Here is an 11123-nt window from a genome sequence, read left to right as displayed (position 1 = left end):
CTCAGAGGGCAAATAGATGTCATTGAAGAAAGAGAGAAGCGTAAGGTAACACAAGATGGGGAAAGACACCAGCTTTGTCTATACTTCCCAGCTAAGTAATTTCACCAAAACACCTTAATGTTTCTATTCATCATATCCATAAAGACTTTGGTTAATTATGTGACCTATCAGATATTATTTTGGCTGTTTCAAATGTTCTGGTCACTATATACAGTATTAAGTTCTGGGAGAAGTGAGGAACAAGGCTTCGCTACTCTATTTTTCACACCAGCACCACAAAGGTAGGCAGTATGACAGAGTAGTGCTGACTGTTATTTGATAGTTGGGAGAAAGAAGAGACTAGGCCATATGGATGAATAGATTTGTGAACTAAATGGTTGTGTCTACTCCTTCATTTGTCACACTATAGCATCTAAATTTGATTGATTCTCGGACCATATACTTGCTATGTCTATGGTCCTGAATATGATATCCCCATTCCATGGTGATGCAATAGTGAAAAATGATAGAATCCCATTTGTGAGACTCAGGCTTAGGTTTACTGGAGTCCTTTCATCTTACTCATTGTTTAAGTGGGGTCTGCTCCTCGACAAAATATCCATCACATTGTGCCCAAATGTCCATCAAGAGCTTATACCGGCCCAATGTCTGTTTTTTTTTCAAAATAGACCACCCTGTCCTAGAATGGCTGTGTGGACTGGACATTTACATTTGAACCACTAAAAGTCCATGTATTTGCCATATGCTAAATAAATAAATAAAATCTTACCCTAAATGTCAACATTTTTTTCTTGCTTTTTCTGTGTCTAGATGAGAGTTATCTGTTATATTGCCTCTTATTTTTGTCTGTTAACTTATAAAATAATAAATAAAAAACCTGCCATCAGTAAGTGAAATTCCCATGTTCTGAGGAGAAACTGACTTTGAACTTGGCTGGTACAGCTTTGTCTGATGTCATTTAGTTCTCTGAAAGACCACAGAGAACTGTTAAAAAGTGGAATTGGTAATTCAGGGGTAGAACATTTGCATTATGCCTAGATTTAATCCGTAGCATAACCCTAACTCTCCAACTAGAACTAGAAAATATCAGCAATTGCTAATACTTCAGTAAATGAACCATTGGCTTGTTTTAATATTGGGCAGTTCCCTTTGTTCCTAAAATGAATTTGTTCCACAATCTTAGATAAATCAGAATCCCCCAACATCAATAACCTAGGGATAATGGTAGCAATCTATTTTACAAAGCTGCTTCACTGCTCCAGTGCATTTGAGGCACTTTAAGGTTGCCTCATGATAAGGTTGCCTCATACATGACAATGATTTATTCTGCACTGAAGACACAGCCATTTTTTTCAGAGCTCAAGATAAAGATGAAGTTTGCTGAACCCAGAAAGTTGCTTTTCACAAAAAGTGAAAAAGTTTATCTTCTAGCCTTGTCTATTCTGTGTGGCAGCTAGAGTTTTCCAGGTTTTCAAAGGAAGAGATGTTTACAGAGCGCATTGTCTGATATTCTTCCACTAGGACCATTTGCTTGTAAAAACAGGTACTCTGCCCCTGATCTGTGCCTGAGACATGCAAAATAGATGTTAGACCAACTGTTCATTGCCTGCCATGTTGTTCTACAGCTGGCAAATCTACAACGCAAGCTGGAAGAATCAAAGGAAGATAACATCAAAATGACCACAATTCTACAAAACGTGTTGGCTTCTCATAACAAGATGCAGGTAGCTTTGGAAAAGTTGCAGATTGAATTGGATCACAGAGATTCTGATATTGTTGGCTTGAAGAAAGAAAGGTAAATGAGCTTGCCATCCTTCCACTTTGTATATTGCTCAGTATGGCCAACTGAATGGTTTTTATTTGTGTGATAGAATACAGTGTCTACCTTGAAAAAAAAGTCAAATATACAATATTGGGATTATTAAGAAATGTTTCAAGATATTCTATTTTGGCAAATATGAGCATGCTAAAAAAAATCTGAAATACTAGGCAATATTTGAGATTTTTTTGGGGAAAAAACAAGCACATTCTCTCAGTACACTTATTCTTTGGGCTACTTCTCATATGTAGGACCCAGAATGAGCAAAGAATTCAGACGCTGGAAGAAGAGCTGGAAGAATGTCAGAACAAGCTAGCTTTGGACTCCCAGCGCAATGTGAAGGTAAAAAGCAAAGCAACTTCCAGTGACTAAAATAAACAGTCTGTTCAGTCTGGGATTTTGGACATTGTCAGTAACAGAAATGACATTCTCTGTTGATGAAGTATTGATATAATTTGGTTGAAATGGAAGGTTCTTTTAGCTGTGCTTACTCTTTGTGTTGCCATTTACAGTGTAAGGTTGATAGGATAAGTGGTTGATACTAATTGTAATAAAATTGGTCCCTGCCCTCTTTTTATTTATTTTTTGTGGAGGGAGGGTTGTAAGCATTTTACACACACACACAAAATTATCTATCTATCTATCTATCTATCTATCTATCTATCTATCTATCTATCAACATATCCAACACACCTTTCTCCTCCTATTTTCCCCACAACAACCCTGTGAGGTGAGTTAGGCTGAGAGCGAGCGACTGGCCCAAAGTCACCCAGCTGGCTTTCATGGCTAAGGTAGGATTTGAACTCTCAGTCTCCTGCTTTTTAGCCTGGCATTTTGCAAACGGACTATTGGGAGGGCCATGCCCATTCACAAAATGGTTGTCACAGCAAGTGCAGTATGCCAAATGAAGCATTTTAAATATATGAAATACAGTTGGTGCAGAAATCCTGGCAAATGCCAAGTGAAGCATTTTGGGGCACATTGGCTTTGTAGTAATCGGCTGCATTTCACACAATTCTTGTCACCATGTGCTTTTTTCCATACTATGAAAGATGAACTCACTTCGTAAAGCCCTGGAAACCTCTAAATTGGACAAGAAGAAGCTTATCCAAAATTTAGAGCAAATTCTGCAGACCAATAGTGCCTTGGAAAGCAAACTCTCTCTTGTTCAAGATGAGCTGGAAAGCAAAGAAGCAGAATGCCAGCAATTAGTGCAATGCAGGTCAGATTGTTTACTTATATATACATTTCCGCTGCCTTATAGAACCTGTAGGTGATAATACAACAAAATTAAATTTTACAATCCAATTATAAACATACACCTATTGGTATTGTTAATTAATCCCCAGAGATCCTCCCCCCCAAAATCCCCAGTTATTTCAAGCATTCAGAAGGTTGCCTTTGCCTTGGAGGGATTGACAAAAAACAAAATGAAGAGAAAATCTCATGTACATTTTGGAATAAGCTCTTTTGTCTATTTGAGGATTATATTTTCAAAACTGAAGAGATGAGACTGATGTCCTGTAAGAATTCCTTTTCCCTCCTCAAAGGGACCAGCTCATTGAAGAAACCAAGAGGGAGACAAAGTTCTATGCGGATCGTCTGGAGACCCTGAAGAAACAGTTTCAGACTGAACGAGAAGTGGCGAAGAAATCAGGCCAAAAAGAATCAGCCGAGGTGAGGAAAGGGAACGGCTCTGAAGTGAGTTCTTGATAAAATTCCACTCCAATGAGGAATAAAATAATGGTCCTGTGTCTCCATTGCATGGTAGTTGCAATAGATAGTCCTTGAATCACAGCAGTAATTTAGACCAGGATTTCCGTCACTGAGTGATACAGTCATAAAGTACAATATCATATGACCTCATCACTTAGCGCTGACAATCCAGGCAGTCCCAGTTATCACTGTTGGACAGGTCATTAAGTGGAAAGCAGAGGGAGTTCCAGGTAGGGAGCATGGGGGTGCCACGGGAGTGGGGGAGGCCTGGCATAGTCTACAGGCAAGCTGGGGAGATGCTTGGTGCAGCACGAGCTAGTAAGGTTGGAGAACAAGGATGTGGGATACATCTGATTGTAGGGAGGCCATGGAAAGAGGACACGAAGGTGAGTGTGTGAGTGCAATTGCAACGAGACCATGGAAGCAGGGTGCAAGCATGTGTAAAATCTCAGGGACACCATAGATGGTGTGTGCATGTGTACAGGGCAACCATGAAAAGAGTGCACAGGGTGTGTGCAATCACAGCGAGTTAATGGAAGGAGAGCACAGAACATGTATGTGCAATCACAAGGAAGTCGTAGAAAGAGGCACAGGGTAGGTGCAATTGCAGGAGGTAAGGAGGCTGCAGTGCAGACAAGTGAAAAAAGGCCATGGGGGGCGGGGGAACTTGTGACCTTCCCTGCCAGCTTCCCCAGTGACTCTCTAGAGAAGCCAGTAGGGAAGGCTGTAAATGGCAGTCACGTGATTGTCAGATGCTTTGGGCACCTGGGTTCTGAACTTGGCAATCTGAACTTTGGGAATGGGCATAAGTTCCTTCATTCAGCGCTTGTTGTAATTTTGAATGGTTGCTGAACAATGGTCTTAATTCAAGTGCTACCTGTAACATGCTTTCTTTGGGATTCATATCAGTGGTATTAAAGAACCTAAGAAGATGCAGTTAACCCTGGTTTATGTCACTCACTCTTTACTAAGGAGGGGCCATAGACTGCTTCAGAATCTTCTGCCTTCCAATTATGAGTGGTGGATCCAATACCTCTAACAGAAAGACTCTAGGATTTGAGCAGAGATTCCTAATACTCTAAAAAAGCTTTATATCACCAAACAGAAGCCAGACAAAAATTATTCTGCAAGTAGGAAACCAAAATCTATGAGCTTTTAGAGTGAAGGGACAAAGTAAGAACTCAGAAATGGGCTTTACCTTCTGCATTTTTTCAGATGAATATGAATTGCCTCCGTCTCTACCCAATAGGTTAAAAAAGCTCTTGAAGAGGCCTGTTCTAAGTCTACCGAAATACTACGTTGCAACAAAGAACTGCGGGCAAAAGTGATAGATCTGGAAGCTGCACTGACAACTCAGAAGGAGAAGGTAAAAAAGCAGAAAATACTAATCACCCAGTACTTCAACTCCAAGACCAACAATACTCACAATGCAGAGAAAATCAAGGTAAGTTGATGGATTTGATTTCCTTTGCCTTGCAAATAGTTTTTGGTATTACTGCAGCTGTTATCAGTGGGACATCATATATAAAGTTAAAATGGAAATTTTAGAGAAAACAATAGAATATGGTCTGGATGCAAAATCTCTCTACCTATGAAATGGCTGGCCCCTTAGCAGTGCTTAGACAAAACTAAGTTTTTTTTAAAGTAAAAAGTGTGCCTTTTCTCTCCATAGAGGATTTAGATTAATAAAACCAATCATAGTTTCCCGCAGAGCGTGGGAACCTGGCAGTACTGTGACAGCCAGAAAGGATAAATGAATAGGTGTGGTTTGCTCATTATGAGCAAAACTCATGATTTCATTAGGGTTAGGGTAGGATGGGGCCAGAAATCCATACAAAGTTAGTTTTAATAGCTAAATTTTAATTGTGGTTTTCCATTGTTGCTGTACTGCAACTGATTGCTGGGAGCTGATGCAGGCAAAGTGGAGAGCAAAGCCTTAATTTGATGTTTCTGTTTTCTCTGGGCAAGCCTGGTCAGGATCACAATAATAATTGCAGACTCTCTCTAATTTTCTGAAAAGGAGGAGCCTTCCCAGTAGTCTGAGCCTAGTTTATGAATTGGTTTAAAATCACATAAGTTATAAAACCCGTATTTTTGAGAGTCCTACCATGGATTTATTTTCAGAATTTCTGCTTGCTTGAAATACTTTAGGTGAAGTGGTAAATAGGAACAAGGGTAGATGAAGAAATGTGCTTGGGGCTGCCAACAGTATCACTTAAATTCTGGGCCTTCAGTATCTTGCAGCATCGTATTGGAAGAAGGGCTAGTGGAAAAGATTACCCGCTATGTAGCTATTAAGGCCCCTTATATTAAAGGTCTTGACATTCCTAGATATGGTGGGGGCCAGTGCAAAGGCATGTGATTTTCTTCCTCCAGATATCTGCGCCACTTTTAAATTTTATTTATTTTTGAGGACATGCTAGAAGACAGCCCTGGAGCAGTCTTTTATTTTCTGAATTTTTACTATTGGGTTGTGCTCCCTGGAGCAGTCATTGTAAAACTGAAATACCTGCCTGCTTGTAATATGCAGCAGCCTGAAAACAGAATGAGTACTTTGGAGTTTTGATATCTGGCAGATGAGAGCAGGCACTGTCATTTAGTATAGGTGTACAGTAAATAGGTGTACACAGTAAATGCCTGGGTGCTTTCCTCTCATTGTTGTGAAATACTTTCAGGAGATTGAATTGGAATTGAGGCAAATGGAAGAGCTGAAGGACTTATACCAGAAGAAAAACTACGAGCAGGTAGCATCAACTTTTTATGGCAAGTTAGGCATTGACTAAGCTAAAATAGTTGATTTGATCATGGAGTCTGATTCCTCTTTTTTTTAGTCCCATAGTATCAAACAATTTGCCACCGAATTAACAAGCCTACAAAGTGAGATGCAGCAACTGGCCAAAAATCAGCAAGTAATGGAAAATCAACTGGAAGAAGAAAGGAAGAAGCGGAAACAGCTTGAAGAAGAGTGCCAAGTAATCTCTTTTGAGCTCATAGTTTATTTCAACTGAGTATCTTATATTTTGCCTTTAGTGACAACTAGTGACCTATCTAATGTTCCTCTTTTTCTGACCTTTTGCTTGATAGAAAGCAATATCTGTTAGCATTAATCTTAAATCATACTGAAATTACTGTAGAAGAATAATTGTTTTTTTTTTATTTGCATTTTTTGTGCTCCTTTAGACTTTGGAAGACACCGTTAAGGAGCTCAAGAAATGCAAGGAGGCTACTGAAGAGAAACTAAAAGAAGCCAGCATTGAGTCTCAACAAGTAAGATGCAGAGACAAAGAGGGGGGAAATGGCAGAGTTGCCATTTTGCTTGAAATTATATGCTTGCAAAGGAATTAGTTTTACAGATCAGAATAAAACTGGCTTGGCTTTCCTGAACTTCTCATTACTGAAGTAAGAGCTAATTTTATGATTTGATTTAAATTTTAGGAACTTACCAGTATTCTAATACTTATCATATATTAGCAATTACTGTTGTGAAGGCCTAGGAAAATGACACTCTTTTTTTTATAATCAGTAAGCAGTATTTCTCTGCTTTAGATATCTGCTAACCTAGAAGAAGCTCATTACTGGTTCAAGTCCAAGTTTGATATTCTGCAGCGGGAGCTAGTCAAAAACCGAAAACCAAAGCTGAGTGAAGAAAGTGAAGAGGAGGTCAGTATTGGAACAATGTCCACAAATGAAATACTTGCTGTTGATCTCATGTCATAGTATATATACCATGCCTATTTGAGAGCACTGACTTTGCACATCAAGCTAAGCCATAGTATGGCTTGTTTTGTCTTAACTGTGGACTCATTAAGTATCATATATTCAGTCAACTAAGAGGGAACAAACATTGGCACGCTCTAGGACTGTTCCTAGAGGTGAACATTAGACACCAATATCAGTAGCTGTTAAAATTCAGTGCTGATCATTGCAAAGAAGACTGTGGAAAACCCTAAAGAGATAGATAGAGTTTAACTAAAAAAAGTTAGGAAACACTGAAAGATAGGATTTCCAGCTGATTATAAGAGCTGCCTGAGGGAGGAAATTCAACCTGAGAGTGGAACTGCACACTGTTGACATTGGACTTCTCAAGTCTCTTCAAATGCTAGAGGTTTTATGCAGAGAAAAATATATCTTACTGCTGATTTGGAACATTTACTATCATCATCATTCAAAAATGGGAAAAAAACTGAGTACCTATCAGTTGCATTTAACACATATGTAAGATCATTCCTTGGACCACCTTCCCCTTATCTGAGACTACTTCAAAAATCTAGAATTGAGGCTAGGGTCAACTTTTTGAGGCTTGAGGAAAATAAGACATGACTTACTAGGCTGGAGGAAAAAGTTGGCAAAATGGTAAATTTTGCTTTTATATCAGCCATGGCTCATTTACTCATATTCGTTGGTTCTAAATTAATTGCTTTCCCAGCTTAAAAAAAAAATCTGACTTCAGGTATAATTTAAATTTCACCTACAGCTATTTTTAAAGAAAAAAATAGTCTGAAAATTAAGATTGATAACTGTTTCTTAGTTTCTCCCAAGAATGTTCACTGCAGAGATCTAACTACTAGATTTTTGGAACTCAAATGCTTGTACATGTTAGTTTTAGCAGATACATATTTCATTTTGGACAGATTAGAATCAAAGTATGAGGTCCTCAGTAGATTTGGCATTTTCTGGTAATTCTCAGCTTTGACCAAATGTTCTATCAACAGAATAAGCCAGTGAGGATCCCTAGCCAGGCCTGCCTGAAGCGGTGGGAGACTAAAAATCACCTGAAGCACATCTCCAGGAAATATTTAACAGAACAAAATAATTGATGATCTGCTTACCCAGGAGGTTCCAGGATGTAAAAGATGACCCTGCACCTGTGAACATCATGTCTCAGATCTAGGGCCCCAAGAATGGTGATGTACCTGGAAGGAGCCAAATGGTAGATCATTTCAGCGTGATCCTCCACATACTGATGTTAACAGAGGAGATCTTGTATGGACTAGGAATGCTCTACACTAATGAAGAAAAGTCCTCTAAACTTTAGGTACTAGGTTTCAACTACCAAGTCTTTAAAATGCCTGTGTGGAACTTTTCAGACCGGAAAACTTCAAGTTTTATTAAAAATAAATTATGTGCCTCAATCTTAAACTCTTCCTGAGCGAATAACTTCCATTTTTAAAGTTACACATAGGATTCAAATCTACACGGGGATAAGTATACAGAGTCAACCTTGTAATACTATATACACACTATACATCATGATATAATTTGTATATCTTGTATATTAATAGTTGTGCTTTATTTGCAATTCAAGAAAGGAAAACTATTTGGATTTCTTTCTTTATAAATGGCAAGTCTGAAGCCTTGACCAGGCTAAATTTTATAGAGAGTAAGGCTGGCATCCAAATACATTTTTCACAAAGGGGGGTCTTCATGAGTCCTCTCAATACAAGGCATAGCTTGAGCAAATACATCACCACCAGAGATAAACTGCCATGAGAGGAAAGATGTATGACAGAAATACTTTCATCACTACTAAAATTATAGTAACAAAATTCATAATTAAGTCAACTATTTTTCACACAAAAATATTTTACTATCTGCTCTTACCTACTTGTCCTAATCCTCACCCATCATTATTTGGGAATTGAACTATTCGGTATGAGGTGAGAAAACAATATAAAAGCCAGAAAGTTAGTAGCATTTTACAACGTTGGTGATTTTCATATTTACGTACATGAAGTACAAAAATCATTTCATTAAAAATCTTAAGTACGGTATGTCATTTGACAATTCACTGAACTATAAAATATTTGCTCAGATTTCCAAATAAAACTCTTACCAGGATTTGGTTCATAAATATCAAAACAACTGGCCTTTCCAAATATTTTCACCCTAAATCAACCTTTCCTTACTTCAGTGTCTTCCAGACTTCAACTCCCAGAATTTTCAGAAATTATCTGGTAACTGGTATTTAGAAATAGAAATGACAAGGGAATCCAGATTGAGGAAGATTACCATGAATCATGGATAACAATTATATATTTTTGAACTTTCTCTATTCTAGATAACCATTGTATGGTATATAAGCATGCTATATATCTTGTAGGGATGTGGGATTTGTTTTTAAGAATAAAACATCCACTTTTTTTTATAACAGTTGCAATTTGTATTTTATTGTTCTAAAAAAAGAGCAGCGATTAAACTATAAAATGTACTACAAGTCAATATTGTTTATTTTTCTTAGGAAATACTTTGACATATAGAATAGTTGAGTGGTGGGATTCAAGTCAGGGGTGATATTTGCAGGTACTCAAATTTCCGCAACTGGTTCTCCAGAACTGATCAGAACCTGCTGAATACCACCTCTGGAATAGTTACTTTAGACTGCCACATCTTTATAATAAATTCATTTTCAATAGGTTGTTAAATGTAAAGAAATAGAACCTGATTTTGCCCTTTGTTTTATTATCATATCCTGAAATAACAAACAGTTAAACAGTTTCTCTTCTGTATCCTTTTAAAATAAGAAAAATACACATAATAATGTGAATGTTCATTTCTTCCAAATGAAGAAGCAGAAGTTGCTAAGAATTCACCATTCTTATAAACAATAATGTACTCTAATAGAACAAGGGGCATAACAATCCCAACTGTGGCCTAAACATTGGGTATATTGTAAAGATTAGTAAGAGGCAGTACTTTTCTGGAATAAGTTTTGTGTATCAAAAAGCTCTTGATTCCTGTACAGATTCAAATTGGCCGTTGGTTAGAGGGTTAGGATTAAGTTTCCCAGAGAAAAACAGCTCAACTTTCAACTCTGTCAAGAAAGTTCTTAGACTTCTTCTACCGAGGAAGTTTTAAGTCGTCTTGTATTTCTCATTCAGTTTTAAGGAGAATCAGAGTGTTGAATTATATATATGATTCCATTCATTCCATTCATAATGTCTCTGTCTTGATCATTCTTCCATCAGTCTCTTCCAAGTCTCCTCATAAAAGCAAAAAGCAGACATTGTTTATAGAACTGCTTTTCCTTTAGAATCAAGGAAAGGAATTCATCTCACTGACCAAGTATATAACTGTCCTCATACAGTTCCGTATGTATACAACAGTTTGCGAGCCACTTGAATATTTCCACTGCTGTGATAAATGAGCGACAAATTGAAGGCGATATCTTTTCGTAAGTCTGTCTGGTCAGCTTCTATTCCCTAGTTTAAAGAAGAAAAAACTATTTTAACAAGTCACAAAATATCTTTTTCCCAGAATTCATATACATAAATTTATATATGAATTTATTATTTATTTTTAAAAATTTTAAGGAAGTTTAAAAAGAAATATATACTAAGAAAAATTAAAATACAGAGAAATCTAAAAGTGCAGAAAGGAAAAAAAAAAAAGTAGACAAATAGAATAGAAAAAGATACAAATAAGATGCTACCAATCTGCTTTATAGTGTTATAAATAGAATTATAACTGTACACTTATTCTATGGTTACAACATGGACTCTTTATATAATCTATCTTATCTAATCATCAAAACCATTATAAGTTAGTTTTTTTTCTAGATATGGAAAAAACACATAAGCAGTTTCTGGTC

At 37.2% G+C, this 11123-nt stretch overlaps 2 protein-coding genes across 3 annotated transcripts in view; one reads left to right on the top strand and one right to left on the bottom strand.

Annotated features, from left to right (window-relative positions):
• CCDC150 (coiled-coil domain containing 150) overlaps nt 1-9679 on the top strand; it is a 15120-nt gene extending 5441 nt beyond the window's left edge. Inside the window, exons 6-15 of the mRNA XM_087957477.1 lie at nt 1584-1795; nt 2071-2161; nt 2872-3041; nt 3370-3496; nt 4785-4979; nt 6211-6279; nt 6367-6507; nt 6716-6802; nt 7082-7195; nt 8248-9679. Coding sequence (XP_087813603.1) covers nt 1584-1795; nt 2071-2161; nt 2872-3041; nt 3370-3496; nt 4785-4979; nt 6211-6279; nt 6367-6507; nt 6716-6802; nt 7082-7195; nt 8248-8352 — 1311 coding nt within the window. The 3' untranslated portion in view covers nt 8353-9679. The remainder of the gene's footprint in view (nt 1-1583; nt 1796-2070; nt 2162-2871; nt 3042-3369; nt 3497-4784; nt 4980-6210; nt 6280-6366; nt 6508-6715; nt 6803-7081; nt 7196-8247) is intronic.
• GTF3C3 (general transcription factor IIIC subunit 3) overlaps nt 8791-11123 on the bottom strand; it is a 23666-nt gene continuing 21333 nt past the window's right edge. The window contains exon 19 of one of the 2 annotated variants that reach the window (XM_026667976.2): nt 8791-10734. In XM_026667976.2, coding sequence (XP_026523761.1) covers nt 10612-10734 — 123 coding nt within the window. In that variant the 3' untranslated portion in view covers nt 8791-10611. The remainder of the gene's footprint in view (nt 10735-11123) is intronic. The other variant, XR_015746469.1, reaches the window with a different exon arrangement.

This window comes from Notechis scutatus, chromosome 1 (assembly GCF_049901735.1).
Source record: "Notechis scutatus isolate UNSWTSFEM ecotype Mainland chromosome 1, rNotScu1.2, whole genome shotgun sequence".
Classification (NCBI taxonomy): Eukaryota; Metazoa; Chordata; class Lepidosauria; order Squamata; family Elapidae; genus Notechis; species Notechis scutatus.
This window is presented reverse-complemented; position numbering and strand designations above follow the sequence as displayed.